At 38.9% G+C, this 25,235-nt stretch overlaps 2 protein-coding genes across 5 annotated transcripts in view; one reads left to right on the forward strand and one right to left on the reverse strand.

Moving 5' to 3' along the window:
* Positions 1-24: 24 nt before the first annotated feature.
* On the forward strand, positions 25-9,756 carry LOC108268660 (uncharacterized). Of its 2 annotated transcripts, XM_017473738.3 has the most exons (4): positions 25-2,462; positions 4,149-4,213; positions 6,251-7,089; positions 9,101-9,756. In XM_017473738.3, exons 1-4 carry the CDS (start codon positions 2,428-2,430, stop codon positions 9,251-9,253), a joined length of 1,092 nt encoding a protein of 363 aa, XP_017329227.1. In that variant the 5' UTR covers positions 25-2,427; the 3' UTR covers positions 9,254-9,756. The 2 variants fall into 2 exon arrangements, with proteins under 2 accessions (XP_017329227.1, XP_017329221.1); XM_017473732.3 differs by having other exon boundaries at positions 25-4,213.
* Positions 2,352-25,235, reverse strand: part of plppr5b (phospholipid phosphatase related 5b) — a 73,907-nt gene continuing 51,023 nt past the window's right edge. The window contains exons 6-9 of one of the 3 annotated variants that reach the window (XM_047156714.2): positions 23,249-23,425; positions 15,060-15,179; positions 8,855-8,959; positions 2,352-2,434 (exon numbers count right to left, since the gene is read on the reverse strand). In XM_047156714.2, coding sequence (XP_047012670.1) covers positions 8,894-8,959; positions 15,060-15,179; positions 23,249-23,425 — 363 coding nt within the window. In that variant the 3' untranslated portion in view covers positions 2,352-2,434; positions 8,855-8,893. Of the gene's footprint in view, positions 2,435-8,854; positions 8,960-11,638; positions 12,226-13,129; positions 14,839-15,059; positions 15,180-23,248; positions 23,426-25,235 lie in introns of those variants that run through there. The other 2 variants (XM_017473751.3, XM_047156719.2) reach the window with 2 other exon arrangements.

Here is a 25,235-nt window from a genome sequence, read left to right on the forward strand (position 1 = left end):
CTGCTCTCTTCAAATAACACTGTGCCCTAAAATTATTGCCTTGATCAGCAATTTAATTTGTGCACATGTATTAGAGAGGCTGTGCCTCTCTTTATGGTTTGAAAAACAGGCAGGATTATGCCACGTGCTGTCTGAACACTCATTTAATTTACATGGCACCAGGCACTGTTCTTTCTGACTGGAACATTAATGGTACATGGAATATTAATGGAACATTAATAAGCTGCCATTGTATACTTCCTAGAAACCTGTTTTTTTTTTTTTTTTTTTTTTTTTTTTTTCTTTTTTCTTCAATGAATTCAATGAATATCTTTGTCACTTGACAAAAATGTCCTGTCACTACAATTCACGCACTTTAATAAGTGAATGTCTTCTACAGCCATGGTTCCCAAACCAGACACTGCACATTTTTTTCTCCAAAGCCTGTGCTGTATGAGGTGGAATTGAGTAAAAATGTGCACTGTCTCTGAGGACTGTGTTGAGAGCCAGTGTTCCATAGAGCCTGCAATATCTGGACAAAATCACTTTACTCCTCTTCACTGTCCATAAAATTGTGTCAAAACCAGTGCATGTCTTCTGAGACTCCACTACCGACTGAATGGTAATCAAGGCAGACAAATTTACATTCATATGCTATATCTAGCATCAGACGTCGCATGTTATTACGTTTTGATTTGCTGGGAGACTTTGGCTCAGACTGGGAAATAGATTCATCATTATGAAACCAGATTTTACAGTCACAGTATGAGATGAAATATCAGAAGGGGTAATACAGAAGAAAATCAGATAAGGATGGCATAGGGTAATACTAACAGGCTTCTAAAGAATGTTTTAATGGAAAACAATGCATGAAACATCATTTATTGTTTGTGCTGAGAGCAAAAAAGTTATAATACATGGATTCCAACCTTTATATGATAATTATATAGCCATGAGCTTCAATGGAGTAAGTGCTAGCTCTGGGGCTGTCTATGCAGTTTGAATTTGTAGATCAAGATAAATGTTTATCTAGTAGAAAACCCTTCAAAAAAATGACTAATTGCGTTGATCTAGATGGTAGTTTTGAAACTTTATGTTCCTACACAAGTAGACTTTTAAAACGTTACTTTTGAATAATTCTTCCTCACACTATTGAGAGTGAAAGTTCAGAAAAGGACCTTTTTCCCCACTAAAAATGACTGAACCAACATATTGGACTTAATGACATATAATTACACTTATGCTGACCTGTTTGCACTCTATAATTCTAGTGTTGGGGAGATAATTACAGTTCTGCGAAACACTTTCCTGTGCTTAATATCCGTTCAATAAAAGTTCACCAGAAAATGCATTACATGAATAAGAGGAGGATTGATGCCTTCCGCATTCAATCCTATTTTGGTTAAATACAGTATTTGTAAATCTGCATGTATACATAGTGACTCTAGCATTTGCTGACTCATAATGTGAAAAAGTCACAGGGAAGGAAAAAAACAACACTGGAGAGTTCATTTGCATGCTGTCATTAACACCCGCTGCTTCTAGGCTGAAGAACTGGAGCTTACTGCTGCAGAGGTTTGAACTGAAATGCACATTTCAGGTAGAAGCGGTTACCCTCAAGATCCAAACCCTTAACACGATTTAATTATGATGTTGTAAACTTGACTAGGATTTGTTTCTGAATTGTTCTTGAAAGTTTATAACAAGCTGTGCCACAAATGTGATTGATGCGAATACTGGGTCTCATTTATCAAGATAGATACAATCAAATGTGTTTGTATGTTGTTTGTACGAACATTTACACAAGAAATGTGGTATCCATTAAAATCTGGATAGTTCAGGGAAAAAACATCTTGGGAGAGTTCTTAAGTTTGTGTAAATTTCCATATAAGGAGACTCACTGATTTGAACCTCCATTGATAGGCTGCAGTGCAGTTACTGTAATTTTATATATGGACTACACTAAAAAGTTTAAATCACTTTTTTTTTTTTTCTTTTTCCAAATGCACACAAATTTAGTGAAGCATATGTAAGAAAATCAGCCTTTTTTTTTTTTTTTTTTTTTTTATAAATATGGCACAGTTTTGTTTTTTTTTTGCTTTGGAAAAAATATTTACACACAACTTTACTAAAAGATTAAAAGAGACATTGCGGCCGTAGTTTAAATCCAGTGTATGGGCTTATAAACTTATATAAAAGCTTTGAGTACTCAGACTGCTTTAGACTACAGTACAAAAAAAAAAAAACACACCTTTGTCGTTTCTGTTTACAAGCAGAACCTGTTTCCCAGACTTCCTGCTGTTCTCCTCACCTTGCATCTATTGAACTGTTACCAGGTACCTGCTTGCTGTTGTATGTCTCAGTATGCTGTGTGAATGGAACTCCGTGCATACGCATGTCAAGTCCTCCCAAGTATTAGAAAGCCTCGGCATGGGACGAAAATGAAATATGGTTTCTGCTGAAAATAAATCAAGGAAAAAAAGGTATGTTGCTTGTTATATGTTTGATTATCAGTATGCTTTTACACAATACATGTAAAATCCAATTGCGCTACTGTATTAAATTCAGTTTCACATCCAATTCAGTTTTATGTGTATAGCACTTTTAACAATGGACATTATCCTAAAGCAGCTTTACAGAAATATATCAATTCAGAATATAGATTTTAAATGTATGATTTTGTCGCTAATGAGCAAGCCAGAGGCGACGATGGCAAGGAAAAACTCTGAGACGATATGAGGAAGAAACCTTGAGCAGAACCACACTCAAAAGGGAACCTATCCTCATCTGGGTGACACCGCAGAGTGCGATTGTAAATAATTCCCTTCTATAAATGTGCTAATACTACATGGTCAAATAGTGCAGTTGTGTAACCAGGAAAATTCATTACACTTTTTACATGAAGTCTGTTTTGTTGAACTTCTGCACCGTTCACTGATGGAGACTGATGGAGTGCAAAACTGTTTGTGGTAATTGCAATGCCGAGGCTATAATAGCAATTGTAGTCCTAGCCATCGTAGCATACTGTAACTGTTCATATGAATTGAGGTCCAAAACCATCTTCATGGTTTTTAAGTGGTACCGTCCTCATCCTCATCATCCACACGTCCATCCATTAAATTGTTTTGAACATATTTTTACATCTCAAGCTGCAAACACAATTGATCATTTTTTTAGATTTGAAATCACACCATTGATTTAGTTTTTGTATACGATGCTGCATATTCAATTCCTTCACTGGACTGTAAAGACATGTTGGCTCTTAGCTCAGCTTATACGCAGGAGTAAGACGAACAAGGCTCAGGCAGACCAGAGGCTGAGCTCTGACTGGAGAAAATAAGGGGTAATGTACAGGTCTCATCATGCAGCAGAATTTCTGTTTTCTCCTCTCTGAGCTCTCAGATGCTCTGAAATGCTGTCCATGAGTTCAATGATTGTGTCTGCCTTCATTTTCTCTCTCAGTGAAATAAAGGACTTCAACAACCCCCAGTGTGGTAAGCCATGATGACAGAATTTCAGTAATATACAGAAACAAAAGTCCAAAATGCTTGAGGCCAGGCTTGTTACCGTGGTTGTCTTAAATAAAGCAATTTTGTGTAATTCTGCTACATGTGAACGGGAAGCACGTAGAGGAATAATCTGATTAGTGGAAATGGGACATTTTCCACAGGAATGATTACGGCCATTTCAGGTCTCGGTGGAAAGGGGCTGCAGAGTGAAATGTTTCATGAGCTGTACAACAAATGGACATTGATTTTGCTCACAGAAAACTCAATGTTCGGTTCATTTCACAGCTTACCACCACGGTTCATGGTCTATAATGCCATTGTGTGGTTAAGTACCTTTCTTTTCTTGGCTGTTACCAAAACAACTGTATCCATCAGACACTGACATCTCCACTGAATACAATGAAGTTGGTTAATCCCTTTTCCTCAAAGATGCTACAATACATCTTTTGTATTTCCTCATAATGAACGAAACGCACACACTGACATGTCTTAATGAAAACATATTTTACTCACTTTAAAAGTGAGTAACAGGCAACTAATGAATCTTAGAAATGATCCAAAGAAAGTCTTAGAGCATTACTTAACATATTACCTTACAGGCTTGAGGAACTCTAATGAATGCACTCAGAACTCTTTATGCATTTGCTGCTGTGTCAACAGGAAAGATGAAAAGCGAGAGCTGTACAGCGGCTGGGAGAGCTCTGGTGCAGACAACGGATCGAATGGTAAAGAAACCAACCACAAAATAATGAGCATCATCCAAAGTGGAAAAAAAAAACCCACCAGCAAATTAAATTCAATTAAAAATGAAAATAAATGGCCCTAATTCCTGCTCCAAGTTGCAAAAAAGATATTGAGTGACATTTCCTCCATTCTTTTCTTAATTATGATTTATCTCAAGCAGTAGGACAGGACATACAATCAGGACCAGAATTTCTGGCAGTTAGTTCATTTAATCTCGCACTGAAAATACAGTGCCTTACATAGGTATTCACCCCCTTGAACTTTTCCATATTTTGTGTTACAACTTGGAAGTATAATGGACCTAACTGGCATTATCTATCATGAAGCTACACAAAATAACGTGAGGAAAAGCAATATAGTTTGAGAGTAATTTACAAATGTAAAAATGTTAGTGATTGCATATTTATTCACCCCCGCTGCTGTGAAAGCCCTAAATAATTTCTGGTGCAACCAGTTGCCATCAAAGGTCATAATTTTTTGAATGGATTAAATGTGTAATTACAGTGGCACGTGATCTCTGCATAGCTGTTCCTGGAAGGCCCTAGAATTAGTTAGAGACAAATAGCATCATGGAGACGAGAAGCTATCAAAACAAGTCTAGGACAAGGTTTTGGAAAAGTAGAAATAAGGGTTTGTTAATAATAATTTTAAAAATTCCAAACTTTGAACATCATTATTAAATCCATTATTAAAATATGGAAAGAATATGACACAACTAGGACTCTGCCTAGAGGAGGCCATTCGTTAAATGTCCATAAAAGAATAAGGAGGGAATTAGCCAGAGAAGCAACCAAGAGGCCAAGGGTAACTCTCAGCTTGACGCTCCCACCACCATGCTTCACAGTGGGGATGGTGTTCTCAGAGTGATGAGCAATGTTGAGTTCTACCAAATGTAGACCTTTGTGCCAAGGCCATAATTTTAAATCTGGGTCTCGTCAGTCATTTCATAACATATGTGCTCAATATCAAATATCTAGAGTGATTTTTGCCTTGTTCCTTCCAAATTGTCATTTACACTTTTGTCTAAGATCTGGCATATTATCAGTATCAATTAAATGAGAGGTAAGAAGTACCACAACTGGCTTCTCCATTTGTGGATGCATCGTTTGGCCCAGTTTTTATTGATTGTCTAATTCCACTCTTCCTTCACCTGCTGCCATGCTTAATTGTATGCCAGTATCCAGAAGAATCCTTGTGAGAGACACAGAGGTGTGTAGCTAATTCCCAACATGACTTGAAATCAGTACACAGTAGGGATTAATTTTGAGCAACAGGTCTCCACAGCAATCAGGAGAATTGTTTTTGTTCCCCTTCAAAATGTTTAAGCAACAAGCTTGGGATTTATTTCTTCTTCAGCAAGCAAGAGAATGTTTGTCAGTCACATGCCTGACAAGACATACAGCATACTTACACAAGTCTGCATTATTTTAAAGCAGAATTTTGCTCCATCTACCTGTGGCTCAGTGGTATTTGGGAGTAATGAGTTGTGTCCTGTCCCTCTGTGTCACACAGGGCTAACGCTGCGGAAGAGAGCCAGAGAGTAAGTCATCGATCAGAGCTGGTCCATGGCAGCTTTAGCTCTGACATTTATAGTGGGAGCCTGTGATTAATCATCATCTTAACAAGGCCGGGGACTCTCAGCATCCCTAATGTAGTTGTGTGAACACACTCACACCACACACAAACAAGCTGGCCACATGGGAGAGAGAGAGAGAAAGAGAGAGGGCAGTGAGACAATTATTAAAAAATTTTCCCAAATCTTTTTGTTTTTAAGACTAGATACAGCATGAATGATTAGGAAGAGTTTAGGGAAACTGCGAAAACTTTTAATTGTTGCCAACAAGCATCACTGCCTACTCACTCATCATACAATTAATCACTGAATGCCTTAAATGTCAATATTTGTGCTTGGTATTCAATTCAGGTGTAGTCCTGCCCACTGAGGCTACACAAAAGATTCAAGCAATTCCTTCATTCCTTTTGTGCTCAGTTAACATCAACACATTCTTTCATTGCAGATGATGATGCATTTCATGGCTGGCAGAAGTCTAAACAGCAAGAGAAATGCAGATATTTGGATGAAAGTAACATTGTGTTATCGCCTCATTTAACTGTTAAGCCCTGGTTCTCTGGTTCAGAGGGGAATGATGAGGCAGAAAAACCATGCCCAAGATGTGACACATCTCAAGATAATGCTCCTTCTAATAAATCTCCGGTGGCTCTCCCAGCAAGGCCCAATGATTTGAGGCAAAGCGCTTCAGACATGGAATGTTTCCCAATAAAATCCATGTCCACTCACTCAATGACCCACAAAACAAATATCATTTACAGCCCCAGTCCAAGCATATTGGAGCTAAAACAGAGTCAGCCGTTAGCACGATGGTCTCCTGCCACTCGTGAGCAGACATCTGAGGAATCAGTGCCCTGGCGATGTAAAGCATTTGCTCCGGTGAACCGTGAAGCAAAACCTGCTGAACTTCCGCATCTCTGCAAATGGCCAGCTGCCCAGAGAATGGAATGGTACCAGGAAAGCCTGGCCAGACTGGCACATCTGGAGATGCAGTCACCCCAAAATGCACTGCCTTTTAGCAGACGCAGGCCAGTGAATCAGAAGCCAGTTGTAGGTCATAAAGGAGTGCAGGCACATAGCCGACATGTTGAGAAAAGCTTCTGCTGGACATCGGCATCCAAAGGCCTGTTCAATGAAGATGGCACAAGGCCAGCTACACTAATAGACCCATGTAACCAAGCCCTGTATAGCTGTTTGTGGAGTGCAGTGCAAGCAGAAGCAGAAGGCTGTGGCAAGGAACTGGAGCAACAAGACAGCGGTCACAGGAACAGTGTGAGCTGGTTGTCGGTAAGCAGCTACTTTCTGCCATTATCACACCAAAGAATCGCACAGCGCCTTTATAATCATGCCAGTGTATTAGTCAGATGTTTTGCTTTTTTTTCCTCCAGTACAAGCATCAGTTCAAAACAAACATGCCACCTTAGTGAGGGGAAAAAACGTGTCAAACCATTGTCTTTGTCAAATTTTGGGTTTGGAGTAGGGGTCGGCAATATGGCCAAATACATTACAAAAATAGAAGCTTTTCACGATGCTCAATCACGTTCTGCATCACAATATTTAGAGGTGCTAACAAAGTGCCAGCAAATCAGTAACACCATGTTTAATAAAAGATCTGAAAACCTCTGGGCTTACAAGTCTAAAAATAGATGAACAAGGTGATATAATAAGCATTAACTAGATCTTAATATGCAGTTAGTTCAATTTATATTGCCTTTTGTTCAGAAGAAAATTTTTTAGAACTATTTATAGACTAAAGCATTTGAATGAGCACTGTGTCGTTCCTTATCCATGATTTCTATTTTTGACTCTTCTGAAGATGTGGTTAATTAACAATTATAACCAATGGCAACCGTGTGTGTGTCACAGTAGGAAACAATGCCATTGTTGCAAAGTGCAAATCAGGATACACCCACCACTCACAAGCTTCTCAATCTTGAGATTTTGAGATACTTTACGTGTATAACTTCAAGAAGACAATGGCCCTCATTATATAGTTGCGTAGAAACAGGGACAGATTTGAACGCACACAATGACGTATAAACAGATCTGCACCTGATTCATTTCAGGGAAGCTGAGGTGGAGGTGCTTTTGTCCGAGGTTGTTGCAAATAAAGACAATAATTAGGTAGAAACTTGAATATGATTCCAACCTGTAGGTAGTCTATTAATAGCTTGGTTTTTATTCATTTTAGAACTTGAACAGGTCAGCTGTTGTGTGTGTGTGTGTGTGTGTTGTATTAATTAATTAATAGATGAATTAACGCTTCATTTATAAATATACTTACATCAGCCAGGGTTTCTTCCTAAAAAACAAGTCCTTATTTCATGTTAAAAAAAAAGCTGACAAATTAATTAAGTACTGAAATGACTAACAAAAATAATGAAAGCTTGTTGGGCATGTGTTACTGTTCATATTAATAACCTCCAAAAAAAATCCTTGTGATATAAGCATCATTAAATAGTGCATTATAATGCCCCTTGCACATAAATGCACCTGTTACTCAACTGCAGGACTAATGAGCTGATAAAGTTCAATGTCTGTACTTCTTTAAATTTCGTAATTTTAGCAAATTCACATTCAACACTAAACTACTGACATTTTACTATGAAGTTCTTTAGTGATTTTCAATGTTATTTGCTAGTTTTATCCTTATGATTTATACCTCTCTAATTACTAAATAAGTGCTGTATTTATTGATGACACCGATTATTGATTTTTCAACTGCAATCCAATCATTTTGAGGCTAAAATTTTACACTCAAGTTTACACGCATTCCAACCAGACATGAATTTGATCGTACAGACACACCCAAGATCAATTTAAGAAATAAGGAAACTTTTGTATACACTTATTTTAGGATCAGATTTGACCATGTACAACGTGAATAAGAACTAATACGGTATAAGAAACCTAAATTATAAAGCACAAGCAATACCAGCAGCTGTTGCACACCTTCATAACTACAGAATAACTAAAGGAGCCGTGAGCTCTTCACTGTCCATCATGGTACATACACTTCCGAACTTGCATTATATTTTGGACCATGGCAAACCTTGTTTAGTGAGAGAGACTTGACTGGCAGGCAACAGCTTCATATCCGCAGCGGGAGAGGTACGTGGTTACTGTGATAGAGTAGGAGGAGATCTCGCTGTTCTGTCTGAAAACAACATAAGAGAAATGAGTGCATGTGGAACAGAAGCATTGTGATGAAGGGCAAGAGATGTAATAATAGAGGTTACTGAATGATGGCTATAAATGTGAGGCTGCTGATGCACTTATTTCTGTGTTTGCATCTCAGGACATGCTGTGTCCATCAGGATGCCATGGGAACGGCACGTCCTCCACCATTTCACATGATATCACCTTATTCCACATTCTACAAGTACTGCAGAGCAAACCAGTACATTTCCCACAGGTCAGAGGACAGAGACGCCTTCGAGACACTTCCTAGTCTGAATGCTTGAATCCATCCTTGAGAAGAATGTAATCATTTTCTAAACTCACAACATATCACTCTGGCAAACAGCAGCCAAGCAAGGTCAGAATATATTTTATTCAAAGACATTTCCTCTACAGTGTAAAAGGTCATGATTTGATGAGACGCAATATTTAATGAAGCCATGAGCTGGAACTAATTAAAATTCATAAGATGCCACACAAAAAACCAACAGCGACACAAGTGGGAATGTCACAGGTGAACGGCGATAGAAATTGGTAATTAAAAAAGTTCAGGAGGTTGTAAGAACGCACTTTTATAACCAAAGTTTCTGTACAAACTCTTAAAGAAATAGAAAATAGCAGTTGTGAACATGATATGCAAAATAGAAATGTTAATAAACAAAATCAGTATTTAAAATGAGAAATTAATTCCAGCCACTGGAACAGTAATTCAACAAGTTATACCACAAATTCTCGGGAATATTTTTTACTTTTAAATTTAAGATGAAGCACACATGGTACTATATATATATATATATATATATATATATATATATATATATATATATATATATATATATATATATATATATATATATACTTCTTTTTTTGGTGATTTTACAAGACACATAACACATACTGTACAAACTTGAGAAAATAAACAGTAAGAAAATCTGACAAACTATACTGTATGTGCATTTTCACTCTTCGTGTTTTATATATTAATTATACTATAATACTGTCACAAGCACTGCATAACTTTAGTCCACATTCATTAGATATGAATAGATCCTGATTATCACTATAAGTGCTTATGAAACTAGTAGTTTAATGGATATTTTATAGGATCTTCTTTTAGTCTGCAGGTGATATTTATGTGGTTTAAAGTGCTGGAATTCTGATATAAAAAATTAAATAGACCATATCAGAGGAAACAGCCAAATGGGTCCATGCCAGTGAGAAAGCTTTAAATGTTATTGCTCTTCTATGAACTGGTCACATGAGCAAGCAGGGGCGATTGCAAATGGCAAAGCATTTTTAAGTGCAGAAAGAGAGCATCGTGTAGCACCTCGGACTGGCCGCTAATCTTCCAGAGGGTACTGTAGTGGGGCCGACGCACAGCTCAAACCTTCTACTGCAAACAAATCTGTTTCTACCACCCTGTTTTTGAGATTAGACTGATCAAGATTGAAACATTTTTTTCATGTAATTCGTAGTATCTGAGGTATCTCGGTTTGATTTTCATGTTTGATTTTCATCTATGGCATCTCTCCAGACAGAACGATCACATGCCAATTAACGCAATTAGAAATGAATAGAAGATGAGAAACAACAATAAGAGTTTAAAAATAACACAGGCCTGAGAGAAACAGGATCAGCTTTCAGCATAATGGTCTTAGTTAAATGACTGGTTCAAGTATTGTTATTATAAGTGATGGACACTCATCAGCCAGCTTTAATAGGGACAACTGTACACCTGCTCATTCATGCAACTATCCAGTCTGCCAATCATGTGGCAGTGGAGCAGTGCATAAAATAATGCAGACACAGGTTAAGCGCTTTAGTTAATGTTCAGATCAGACAGTAGAATGGGGGAAAATGTGATCTGGGATCCTGATCCTCTGATTTTTATGCATAATAGTCTATACAGAATGGTACAAAAAAAAACAAAAAAACAAACAAAAAAGTCATCCAGTGAGCAGGAGTTCTGTGGGTGGAAACACCTTGTTGATGAGAGAGGACAGAGGAGAATGACCAGAGTGACAAGAGAACTATGATCACGTAATCAACTGTCCAGCTCAAGGCTTGGTGTGTGGTGTGTTCTGAAATGCTTTTGTGTTCAATATGGTTCAGTTACCGTAGCCTTCCTATCAGCTTAAACCAGTCTGTCCATTCTCCTCTAACCTCTCTCATCAGCAAGGCGTTTCCATCCACAGAACTGTCACTCACCAGATGACTCTTTTTTTTTTTTTTTTTTTTTTTTTTTTGCACCATTCTGTGTCAACTCTAGAGACTGAAAATGTTGTGCATGAAAATCCCCAGATCAGCATCCCAGATCAGACCCCACCCCATTCTGATGTCTGATGTGAATATTAATCAGCAGTTTCTGAAATATGCAAACCAGCCCATCTGGCAGCATCAACCATGCCATGTTCAAAGTCACTGAGATCATTTTTTCCCCCATTCTGATATTTAATGTGAACATTAACTGAAACTCTTGACCTATATCTACATTTATGCAAAACATCTATTTAGTCAATTTTCCAGGAATGCCTCTAAAAGAGCAGTGGTGATTGTCTACACAACTGTTCCATACTTCACACAGCAGAATGAGGGACAGGAGGATACGCAGCAGGTCAGGACACAGCAGGCCAGGACGCTCATACCAGGCCATGTCTTGAGATTCCTTGAATTTATTAATTAAAGTGCACTTCTTAAACAGATTCTTAAAATGTTTCATGACCTATGTGTGGGCATGGGTAACTCTGATTTGATTTCGTAGTGAAAGAATTCAATATTATGTCACATTTGTATTGACAAAAATTATACGACGATGTATTATACATATGATACAGTGTGAAAAATAAGAAGAAATCAAACACATCAATAGCAGTAAGTTCATATCTTCTTAAATTTGAAATTCTGTTTGTCTTACACAGACGCAGTTTCTCCAGCTACACACAGTGAATCCTGGGTTGATTTGAGTTCCAGTTGTCATAGCTCACGATCAAAAAACACAGACCAGAGGGGGAATGGGTGTGGTCATTGTGCAAACAGCAGTACACAGATATATTTGGGGTGGGGGGGGCTGGGGGCGCGGGCTGGGGAGGGGCAGGGTCCAAAACACCACCATAGAGGATATGACTGACGCGGGTAGTGTTGCACCATGACTATGACGACTGCACGGTAAAGAGTGTGGATGTCCAATGCGTCTGCCACACTGCTGACTCAAGGTCATGTGACTTCATCGAAGGCGATGTGATTCTGTGAGAGACAGATGAGATGATAGCACTTTAGAATACATTCAGCATCTACTTCCATCTAGAATGAACGAATGTGAGCATTTCCTCACAGTGTCTTGGTCCAAAAATAGCTACATTTATCCGTCATGCATATACAGGCTACAACATGGCAGACTGTCAGGACATTGTAATGTGTTAGAATAAAAACTTCCTGCAGTCTGGGATGTGATTAGTCTGTAATCTTCAGGCACCTGTGTGGAGCTGGTTTGCTGGTAAAAAGAGGGGAGTTGGATTAGTTTTGAGCAGCCATTCTAGGTTTGTGCCACTTGGAATCTGATGAGGTGTTAAGGAGAAGCACAACATAAAGCCTGGGATGTAGCCATGCAGCGCAGCCACTAGTGGCCTTGTGCTACCTTAATAATGTTGTTCAGCTGCAATATAACCCCTGTCTGAAGGCCAAATCTGAAAGCAAAGGAGTCCATATCAGAGGAACACAATTTGTACATGGTAAAGGAGAGCTGTCATTCATCAGGCTGTACAAATTTTTATCCCAATCAGGAAGCATTGCTTTTTCTTTTCCTGCACTTACATGAACTGTTCAGAATTAGACCAGGGGTCTAAAAGTTTTAAACTTGTGCGTAACAACCACCAATACACGCAAGAAAATCGGCATTTATGAGGCGTATGTGCACAGCTGTATGCAATTGACTAACTCCTCCAATTTCTAAACTGTTCTGCTCGTGCGAAGCCACAATCATTTGCATAAAGAAATGTAAATTTCTCCAAATCTCCATGTATGGTAAAAAAACCCCCAAAAACTTCCCTTTAAAAAGTTAATGACTAGCCTGCTTGTGAGACCGCTTGTTGCAGATGATTTTATCAAAAGGTCGAAGAAGATGAACTTCACTGACAATGAAGTACTGTTACAGGAAATAAAATCAAACCAGAATGGTTTATTACAACTATGAAATAAATATGATCTTTTCCTGTTTGTTTTTAGATTTTATGGTTAATGTGTGCACTCATTATTGTCTTTTCCACTGCTGTCCTTGGAAATGTACAGTAATGTAATGGTTGGGAAATGCCAGACCTGTCTCCAGTTTGAAATGTGTCTTGTACTAAAAACCTCGAGAACAGAGATCAACTAAAACTGCAAAATCGACTGATCCACTCATCACACCTACACACTGCCAAAAGTTCAAGCAAGAGCCTTTAAGAATTTTTTAACTTTCATCTGTGTCAGTTGTCTGCACCTTGCAAGAGCAGACATCAGTAATGACTCAATTATGTCAATTATGCTGTCAATTATGCTGATATGATGGACAAGAAGTGGGATGAACACTCCTCAAAACCGGTTTACACTTCCAAATCCCATTCGCTAACTTTCCTTCACGAGAACTCGTTTCATCTCTACTATAGGTTGTGACAGCAGCCTGAGCTAAGGGATGTTTTCGGTAACAGTCAAGCAGAATAGGGTACGTCGCTGTCCTCCAATGTCCTTCCTCATATGCTATTCATCTATGTGAGCTTTATCACCAAAGACAAATATCACTGATAAGCATCTCTTGAACCTTGAAAGAACAAATAAATAGGTCATTAGTATTTTTTATTGGTCAAAGTATCATTCTCTTTCTACACAGTTCACCCCATGCACTTCAACAACAACAACAACAACAACAAAATCTGCAAACCAAACACACACACACAAAATCAACACAGCAATCTGGGATTAAAACAATGGATTTGTTTCCTTCCACATGTTCCTCCTGTAACTATTGTACATTTTGTTTAAAAGGTCCATGTTTATGGTGTAATTAGCCTGTAGCTGGAAGCTCAGTGGTAAGACTGCAGCATGTGGTTTAATTGATAGTTGAATACTTGGGCTAAATCAGTATTCAGATCAGCCGTGGAGGACAGCTGAGCCTGGGGAGTTAAATTCAGACTAAGCAGTCTGGGACAATTGGATATTTTGAAATGTATTATATCAACTTCTCCTTGGCCTTGGCAGGGTGAATAAAAGGTTCTAATAAAGTTACTGTGGAAACAAAGATTCATTACCAGATTTGCCCATTAAGAGACGAACCATTCTTGTGCTCAAGACACACTGCACAATAAAACGTTTAAATATGTCTTGTGGACAATCAACCTCTATTAGCTGACCAGACCTTTGAATCAAATGGTACTCTCAAAAAGATTAGACCAATTGATTCAGGTTTGTAGGCACACTCATTTAAAAGAACAGCGATGTTATAATCCAAGTTCAAGGCAGACAATTAATGCCAGTGTGTCTGCTTCAAATGAAAGGAGGACAGTGAAAAACAACCTAGATAGGACAGGATGAATCAGCTAGCAGAGCCAATCACTCTGGATACAGCCTGATTATAAACAGGTCATTTGGGTTATTCATGCTAAAGGCATGTGATCCGGTTTTAACAGGGATTTAATATCATTGAGGTGTATTCCAGAGGCTTGGCACACGCCGCTCACACAGGTGCTCCTACGTTTATTATTGCCTTGTGCTCTGCAGGTGGTTGAAGCGGCTTCTTTTGCCTGCGATCCAGTCAAAGAAACTCAGTAGGCGCTCTTTCAGAGAGCGGGGTGTCAACGCCTCCTCTTCCGCTCTTAGCTCAGCCATCTGAAGGACGGCCGTATGTGCAACACACACAAACACATACACACAGAGACGCCCAGCAGACGAGACGGCCATTGAGAGATTATTTTAAACATCTTGATTTTCGATGTTTAATATTCAATGTTCAGAGTGTGACTAGTTTTTGGGTCAAACTTTCATGCCAGCATAAATGAGAGCACTTGATGGAGCAAATATTAGTGTAAGTAAATGCAGCTGTGTTGTACCTGGGAGGCGATGTATTTTTCCAGGGGACTCTCCACCCTGGGCGAGCCCATCGTGTCCTCCTGCCGGGGGTCTTCGCTTAACATCTGGCTTCCTTTGAAATTATGGACCACACACACAACCTGAAACAGCGTAAACCAGCCATGTGTCACTTGTCGTTCTTTCTAAAATACCTATATTTTGGGGAGGAAGCGGCAGCATATAATTTACAGCTGGAAGTAGGGAGGGAAGCCAAAGGCACAACCTTCCACAGAAGGTTAAGTGAACATTCTCTTAAGTGATCTATTGCAAAGCAAAGGCTGTACCTCTGACCAGATCTAAAAAGAGACAGAGAAAATGCACATCATACAAATCAGAGAAAGAGAATTTCTGGTGATGTCACTCCAAAAATAAGACCGAAATGAGGGTCATTTTGAGCTGCCATGTCAAACCCTCACATATAGGCATGCACCAAGCACACAATAGCTCTGATAATCCATAAGACAACCTCTTTCTAAACTATTTTCAAGTGAGCTTTTCTCTTAATTGGGAATGTTGGGACTCGAACCACAATTCAATCAGCACAATGTGAACTGTTTAGTGTCCGCGTTTTTGAGCGCACAGTCTCAAAATTACATTAGGAACAGCTTAATATAGCAGAGCTTGGCTGTGTCAGTGTTCTGTACGAGATGTTTTAACATTTCTCCATTCATTTTCCTAACAGACCGCTGCCCTGCAGTCCTAACCAGAATTCATGAATATTGCAGGACGCTCTGCATTAGTTCACTTCAGTACCCTCCCTCTCTCTCCTGGCTTAATTTCTCACTACATTTCCACTCTGAGCTTTGAAAGATGCCTGATGCTGGGCTAAAGGCAACAGTACATTATATGACTTGTGTGCAAATGGTGGTGATAATTGATTCCATAAATCACAAAGCAAAGAGGGTCACGTTTATGGTTAGTGGCTCGCTCAGCCATATTTATACATCACCCATGCAGATTCCTTTACTCATATGCTACAAATCAATGTAGCATATGCAGCACTGCACTAAAACAGATCTACAATTATTACAACAGCATCTCTTAATTTGTAAATGAGCACATAATGAATATATGTGTAGCGGTTGCAGAGGAATTATAGTATAGCAGAGGTGCCGACAGTAGGATATTAGACAAAGAGAGAAACCGGCCACAAAAACCCTAGTGTATGCGGGTAGACAGGATGGCTTCGTGCATCCGTGATAAAACACATATTGGTTGAATTGATGTTTGGAAAATTATGATGTTTGTATAAAAAGTATCAATTAAATGGCAATGCACAGCACAACGAACAGCCTGACAAAAATACACACTTATTCTAAAGCACATTCCACTCTTCACAGTTACCCATTGTAATTTAGCCCCCCCAAGATTCAATCAGACTTCTTGTAGCATAAAGAATTACTGATCATGTGATGCGGGTTGATTTGCACACTTCAAGAGTGTGTTGGTTTTGCAGAGAATGCAGGAGTTAATTAGTTTTCTTTTCTCCCAGATTTGTGCTAAACAACAGAAAAAAAAGCAAGGTGAAAGTCCAGTGTGGCCAGCTACTTGGCTCACAAGACCAAGGCTCATTCATTCACAGGTTACAATTCACTTAGATAAAGTTGGGGCGAAGCAAAAGTAACCACCGCCAGAAGCAAATGCATGTCTTTCATGTCCTGTGTCCTTTCCCCTTCAGTGAAGTGTCCATTCAATTAAGTTTGGTCTGAACTCTACTTTATGTGACTCCTGTAAATGCTACAGCTAAACCATACAGCTAACCCTTCTGGTACAATTACAGCTGTACAGTAATTCTGGCTACTAGAGGTCGATCGGTTTTTCCAATTAATCGGCACCAATATCCAATTGCTGGATCAAAAAGCAAAAATCTACAACGATCCCCCATTTGCGTCTGTTGCGGGAGTGACTGAGAAGAGTCCGCTGTAATTATACAGTACGAGAGCGGCCTCTAGAGGCGAAATACAAACTACCACTGACAAATTTTGTTGTGTTATTTGAAGTGTTTTTTGATTCAATTTGGATGTGTCTATTTTTATTTGTTATCCGGAGTGCTACTTTTTGGTTCAGTTTGGATTTTCATATTTTAATTAACTTTAGCATTTATTAATAGCTAATATATATTAATATTTATTTCATTTTAAAAAGTACAGTAAATTTTCATGGCACAGGCAGTACTGCTTATTTTTGTAATAAAGTTCAGTAATATTTTACTTTGAGTGTTGTGTTTTCATTCAGTAACAATTTTAAAAACCATCGGTTGAGTAATCGGTTATCGGCAGGTACTGCGCAACTTAGTAATCGGTATCGATAAAATCCACTATCGTCGATCTCTACTGGCTACACATTGGAAGTAAAAAGATCACGGAAATCTTGTAGAACACTTCAGCAACAGTGTATTTTAGTGATAACAGTAGCAATGTTTTTCGCTATGACATTAAATGATCGGAATTTACTGTATATCCATCTGATTTTTGTAGTGTGAGTCATGATGGCTTAATTAGATCCTTATTTTTATATAAATTTATATAACTGTTACTGAGATGCCACTGAAAGAAAAGCAGTCCTACTCTCTGATCACTTCTGACACAACCTGGCCTCTGATAAACTAATTACTGTCAAGCAAATATTAATAGAAGACTTCGGAGATTGGCAAGTCATTAGAATAGACATAGGCTTTGGAAAATTTCACAGATTCTGTCTCTTATGAAAACTGGTGAACATCACTAGCACAATGAAAGGCATGTGCGAACGATTTATATAATCTCCCCTCCAAATGATACCATCTTGAGTTCTTGAGTTCCCTAAAGGCCCGGCAGTAAAATGATGGGTGCCAGGGTGACTAAGCAGCTCCTCCACACTGTCACTGTGTATCTCTAAGATCTCTTGGCTCTCAGACGTCTTAACAGCCTGTTCAGTTAAGCTTGGTATTTCACTGGTGCAAGTCTCTTCATCCCACAACATGCAGATATACACAAGCCTGTGCACATTAATTAAACATACATGCAGTACAGCAGCGCACTCATATACAGAGGCCTAAACGGCCATGCATTATTGATTTTTTTCTTTCTCGTTTTCTCATGATCTTGACTTAATTTTCTCGTGATCTTCACATAACCAAAAGCTTTTTTCTCATGACGTAATATTATCCTGAGAAAATCTCACGCTTTGTGAATGGGACTGGTGTTACATGCACGATGACATCTTCGCCATCATAAAGGTAATAACTGCTCGTTGTAGAGATGGACTTTATCTCCGCATTAAGTGAGAGGGATGTCCCCTTCTCAAGTGTTGGACACTAATGTGGAAGTCATCAATCTTACAGGGATGACGTATTTTTGTAGGCCAACCTGGAAGTTACCATCACCCTGGTTCCCTCAACAAAAATCCAATAGATTTTTGGATTATCGCAGAAAATAAACTCTGACCAACAAAAGTTTATGATTCTTACATGTTTTTTTTTCATGAAGCTAATCTTCACATATGAACACAACTTTTATGAATTTTGAAGCCAAAATACAATCACCAGAAATAAAAAGATAATGTTTATTTAAAAAACACTACAATTGGAAATAGTATATACTGATAAATCTACTAATTGTAAACATGGTGTTGGAATAGTTTGCAAGAGCGTGAATATAAACACAACGAGGCTGTAGTAGATGAGTTTTCCTGTTTGGCTTGACGATGTTTAATGTCCCCAACAACCTCTGTAATCCCATTTAACCACTTGATAGCAACCGTCTTTTTCAATACAGGTAAAAGTTTAACAAAATCACGAGTGGGGTATTGCTGATGTATTTTATGTCGTAGAATGAAACGTGAAAATATCTTGAAATCGTGTTAAACACGGACCTTATTTCAGGTATTTAACCAAAAACCCATTCAAAAAACTCATTTGACTTCGGGATGGTGGATGTCAAGTACACAGAAAAATTAAGTCAAGATCACAAGAAAACACTTAGTGCTTCCGTACTAATACACCGCTGTGCACCACTGATGAAGCAAAACATGACATTAGGAGAGGGTGATAAGACAAAAACAAAGTATCAAGACACCTGAAGACATTCTACAACACATACATCACAATATATAGAATAACTAACAAATTGGCAGCAAAACATTAGCACTGTTTAAAAAAAAAACACATGTTCAACGATCAACATTCAGCTTTTATTTAAGGTCTAAAAAATGGATATATGCACTTTCCAAATCTTTAAAGGGGTCATTACATGTTTTTATTTTATTTTATTATCTTCCCTGAGGTGTAATTATTATGTTAGTAAAGTTTTTTGCACACACACAAAAAAAAAAAACTGTCTCTGACCCGATCAGTTTGTGTGTCCTTTACCTTTAAGACTTCAATGTAACCACCCACTGCTATGATTAGCTAACATTTTTACCTATGAATTGATTATGAACGCCCCCTGCCATAGCACATGTGGAACTGTTTACAGAGCGCCAGTGGGCGGGGTCAACAGTGTGATAATGTAAAAGTAGTCATCGGTGTCATATGCAAAGTATTTGCCTGTGTAACGTCACAAATCCCGCCACATCCAAACGAGCTGTTTTTGGAGCTTGGTTAAATAAATGCTCTTTTTGTACTGAGGAGGACGTATTAAGCTATGAAGCTTGCAGGACATTTTAATGGTATGTTAATGACCTCTTATATGTCGAATCATCAAATCATCAAATTCGAATCATCGAATTATCATGTCGTGACCTGGGGGCATGGTGGCTTAGTGGTTAGCACGTTTGCTTCACACCTCCATGGTCGGGGGTTCGATTCCACCGCCCTGTGTGTGCAGAGTTATGTTATTATGGTATATGTTCTCCCCATGCTTCAGGGGTTTCCTCCCCCAGTCCAAAGCCATGCATTGTAGGCTGATAGGCATCTCTAAATTGTCTGTAGTGAGTGGGTGTGCAATTGTGCCCTGCGGTGGATTGGCAGGGTGTCCCCTGCCTTGTGCCCCGAGTCCCTTGGGAAAGGCCCCAGGCTCCCCGCGACCCTGTGTAGGATAATCGGTACAGGAAACAGCAATGTCATGACCCCTTTAATATTAAATCAGCTGCTTTCAGTGTACCGATTATCCTTCTGTGTCTAACTTTCCTTAAATTTGTTGTAATTATTCAAGTGATATTCTGTATGTATTAAATGCTATATAAATAAAATGTGATTAATTGTGATTGATAAACATAATTCATCACGATATCGATATTATATTGTGAGATTGCCTAGCCCAACATGACATATGTAGCTTGCATTAGTGCCTTCACACATAAAGAAAAGAAAAACATGCAGTTTTGTAGAAAATGTATGCACAAGCCTGCATGTCTTAAGTAACTTGTGGCCAAAGAATTAGGTGTGAATATATTATGAATCCTGAAAATGGCCAAATTTGAAAGGTGCTACAGCACAAAACTGAAATGCTTGCAGAACCAGTATTAATCTAACCAAATCGCAATCTTATATAAATCAACCTGTTCCCTAACACATGTGGAACCTACACCCAGGGCATCCATTCTGATCTGGAAAGGGCCGATGTGGGTGCAGGTTTTTATTCCAATGAGATGCGGCTCCTGCTTTATTGGAATGAAAACCTGCACCCACATTGGCCCTTCTCCCAGCCCTTTGCATATTGGACACCCCTGACCAACAGCAACAGCCTGATTGACGGAGTCCATATATATCACACACAGTGGCATATGAGACATGTTGGGGACCGGAAAGGTTGTAATGAAATTATGAAAAAATTTAAGCACTAGTAAGCTCAATGTGGATTGGCCATGAGCTCTTTTCCGTCTTTGATGCAAAGTCATCATTCACTGACTGGACCTATAGTGACGTTTAAATGCAACATTCAGGCAAAGCTAGGCTGCACAAAACCTTAACTATGCGAGCTACATAAGCAACATCTATTTGGGGTTATAATGAAATATCTATATACAGATCTAAACAACCCAAAGGTTTAACCAGAATACATGCTATAAGCTGGTACAGGCCAGGTGCCAGCTCAAAAAAAAAAAAAAGTCACCAGTTCTTAGTCATAAATAAGGTCATAAATAGTAACTAGAGGATACAATGTTCACAGCGAGGGTCAACTTAGTTCCCTGCTGCTCAGAGCACAAGTGACACACGCAGAGAACACAGTCGAGGCTGCTCATGCATTCATCTCCCACAATAACACCATTTTCACTAAGCTCTGAGAGCGCTGATAGAGCTCTAACAAGACAGATTTCTCCTGTAGAATAACACATCTACAAACTGATGCTGGAAGTGGAGAACAAAATCCACCTCCCTGTGCATGCTACATCCAAAATATAGAACTTGATTTGTGGCATGTTTGACGAGAGAGAGAGAGAGAGAGAGAGAGCGAGAGAGAGAGAGAGAGAGAGAGAGCAATGCTTGGATACAGGAACAATGGATGAAACAGACTGACACCTTCACCAGGTGTGATTACTGTGTGTGCTGCACTTTAAACTGTGTACGAATGTTCATACACATGAGATACTGCATAACATTAAAAGGCTAGTATCAGGTCAGTACTGGACATCAGCTGACACTCTGAGCTCATATTATTGAATGAAAATGAATGAAAATGGAGAAAAATGGCAATGAGAATTTTGCTAACTATATCTACAGTAGTTAAAGGCCACTACACACACGACAGTCCAAAGAAATTCAACAGTTTGTTGCCAATTTAGTGGAGAAATCCACCTACATGCATGTTTTTGGACACTGGGATAAAACTGGACAACCCTGAGGAAACTCATGCAAACAGGGAGAACTCCAGTGCAGAACTCCACTCCAACCCAAGCTCAGGACCTGGAGCTGTGACAGGGCAACGCTACCAGCTGTACCTTTGAAATACTAATGTGATCCTTTATAGATTATTTCGGTTCAGATTTTTTTAATAATGTCCTTGGCGGTCAATCACCATTAACGGGTTGGACCTGTTCATTGATGGGTTTTCTAACACATACTTCCTGTTGAACTTGAATAAATTTCAAGGTGTAATGTTTAGCAGAACAAAGAGACAGAGATGACTTAACCTAAGCAGATTCTATTTTGAGCCATTTGGCAGATTCATTTTTAAAACAGGTGGCATATCGTTTCTCTTCATGCACAGAATTAGCTAATCAGTGAACGGGTCCAATCCACCACTACTGACTGACACACTGATTTGTAAAGTGACATTAAGAAATAAAAGTGGTAAAAATTTTTAAATAGGCCATTTTGAAACAAATCCAAAATATAAATGCACCACAATAATATAACCACAATACCTTTTTTTGAGAGACTGTACTTTAAAGATCATTTTGCAAAATCCAAATAAACAAACAATTATTGCACATGCACCTGTGGAACAGTCCTTAAGACTAACAGTTTATAGGCGGTAGGCAATTCCTGTCAGTTACAATAACATAGGACACTAAAGAGCCCTTTCTACTGACTCTGAAAAACACCAGAAGAAATATGTCTAGGGTTCCTGCTCACCTGCATGAACATGTCATAGACCTGCTGCAGGGAGGCGTGAGGACTGCAGATGTGGCCAGAGCAAAAACGGCAATGTCTGTAATGTAAGACGTCTAAGACAGTGCTACAGGGAGACAGGAAGGACAGCTGACCGTCCTTGCAGTGGAAAATTACGTGTAACTATGTGTCCCCCGAGACGTGATCGGGAACGTGCCTTGGTGGAAGAGTGGAATAATATCTCACAGCAAGAAATGACCAATCTGGTGCAGTCCAAGAGGATGAGATGCACTGTAGTATTAAATCAGCTGGAGGCCACAACATACTGACTGTTACTTTAGATATTGATGCCCCCTTTGTTCAGGAACTAATTATTCCATTTCTGTTCCTCAAATGTCTGTGAAACTTGTACAGTTTATGTCTCAGTTGTTGAATCTTTTATGTGAATACGAATATTTACACATGTTAAATCTTCTGCAAATAAAAGCAGTTGAACGTGAGAGGATAATACGTTGAATGAAGGACAATTTCCTTGTCCATATATTTATTAGCATTTATGATGATTATTTATGTCATAACACTGTTATTTGTAATTTCATGACAGTCAGTCTGGTGCCTGATATTTTTATAATGATTTTCTACTTAACATCAAGCTTCATTGCAGAAAAATCATGAGACAAATGAAGCACAGCTCCTTACCAGAAAGGTGGCAATGGCCACCCCGATGATAAAGCCAGCGATTACGTCAGACCAGTGGTTACGGTACTCTGCCACCCTGTTAATACCGGTCAGGAAGGCCAGGCACATCAGCCCCAGAGACATGACTGGCTTGGCCAACCTGGTCCCTTTGGCTTTCACAGAGCAAGTGATGTACATCTGAAATGAGAAGAAAGGAGGAAGGAAAGGAAGTTCACATCAGCTCAAATCTTCATCTCAAGTGGATAATCAATTACCTTGTACAGCATTAACCTGGATTAGTTCAGCTTTAGTGCCCCTCAGAGAAGAAACACTGTGTTGTATCAGTAAGAGGAATAATACCACAACTGGGAGTTACGAGCCTACAAGCAGTTTTCCTCTCACTGCTGATAACATACATTAGAAAATCTGTAATCCAAATAGGCCTGTAAATGCCAGACTGTCTATTTGAAATATCATGAAAATGTAGTGGCTGTGCATGTCGGTACATCAATACACAATAAGAGTGCGCATGAAAAAGAGCAAGATTCAGGACTGTGCATGTGAATGTACATATATGACCTGAATTAAGTGTGAGCAGTGTGCAGCTGCCTAACTGTCTGAGCTAAATCGGGCTGACTGAGTGAGAGAGGCGAGCCAGACACAGCGCCTGAGGCAGGACTGTCTGCCCGCCAGCTGATGCACAGCACAAAGATGGCACTTCAGTAAAAATGATCTCTATACTGTACATTCTCCCATTCTAAACAAATCACTGTACTGAAGCTTTGTACATACTTCACTCATTCATGAGGAAGTGTAACCCCTTATATGTCTTAGCTAATGATGCACTGAAATGAAAATGACCAAAATTATACATTTATGGCACATTAGGGGTGAAAATGAAAACCCTAAAGGACTAGATTTCCTTTTTGGTACCACTGCAAAAATTGTGCTCTTTTATTACTTCTTTCAAATGAAACAGACCCGAGAAACTATAAAGCATTATGATAATACAGTTTGGTTCATAACAAGTATAAAATACCACACTGTGAAAACTGACAATAAACAAATGAACGTGGAAATTTGTTTAACTGGCACTGCCAAATATTTACACATGCATGGCTTGGATTGTGTACTGCATGTATGCTAATCTACCTGCCTCAGTTTATACTGTAAACAGTCTCTAGACTCAGTTATAATGCAGCACCATGTCCCTTGTTTTACTGTTTGTAACACAAATGTCATGTTGCTATGACAGAGTTTCAGCCCACCACCAAGAGAGGACACTGGTTTTATTGTGTGCTTTTCCAAATAGTGTCCTCCAAAATTATTGGCACCTAACTCCAGGGTATCTGCAGGTATCTGCACTTCAAATTTAATATGTTTTAATACCCTATTCAAGACATTTGCAGAAAAAATTTAAGACCTACAGGTCACTTCAATTATGCTACACGATACATCAGCTATAATGTATTGTGTTCATGCATATACATCCATTTCTGGGTTTAAGTAAACTATAGCAGGGTAAACTTCTATAGACGGATATGGGAGACCACAGCAAATATCCTTTTTGTATTATCATTTGCTCCAACAATAAAAGAAAAAAAATCCATTATTTCCTTCCCATGACTTTCCAATAGAGGAAAAATATAGAGAGATGGATTATGGCAGTCAGAAGAGAAAAAGATGTCAAATTTACTATCACGCCCTCAGCAGCTGTATTAGAAACCCCCTCGCAGCAGTGTTTACTAGTTTTGTTATAATTGAATGCCAGGGTAATGTAACAAGTAGTGCTATAAATATACATAAGTTTTTGTAAAGAAGAAAATAAAAAATAAAAACCTTTGCTATATTACTGCACTGAATAATACATCCATTCTCTATACCACTTATCCTTTTCAGGGTTGCAGGGGAACCTGGAGCCTATCCCAGGGAGCATCGGGCACAAGGAGAGGTACACCCTGGACAGGGTGCCAATCCATCGCAGGGCATACTCACATACACATTCACA

The sequence above is a fragment of the Ictalurus punctatus genome, chromosome 1 (genome assembly GCF_001660625.3).
Source record: "Ictalurus punctatus breed USDA103 chromosome 1, Coco_2.0, whole genome shotgun sequence".
In the NCBI taxonomy this organism is placed as follows: Eukaryota; Metazoa; Chordata; class Actinopteri; order Siluriformes; family Ictaluridae; genus Ictalurus; species Ictalurus punctatus.

Excerpts from the sequence above, each read along its gene's own strand:
- LOC108268660 (XM_017473732.3), top strand. The coding sequence starts at position 4,027 with ATGAATCTTAGAAATGATCCAAAGAAAGTCTTAGAGCATTACTTAACA. Across the intron at positions 4,214-6,250 it reads TGCAGACAACGGATCGAATG|ATGATGATGCATTTCATGGC; the intron begins GTAAAGAAACCA and ends CTTTCATTGCAG. Across the intron at positions 7,090-9,100 it reads ACAGTGTGAGCTGGTTGTCG|GACATGCTGTGTCCATCAGG; the intron begins GTAAGCAGCTAC and ends TTTGCATCTCAG.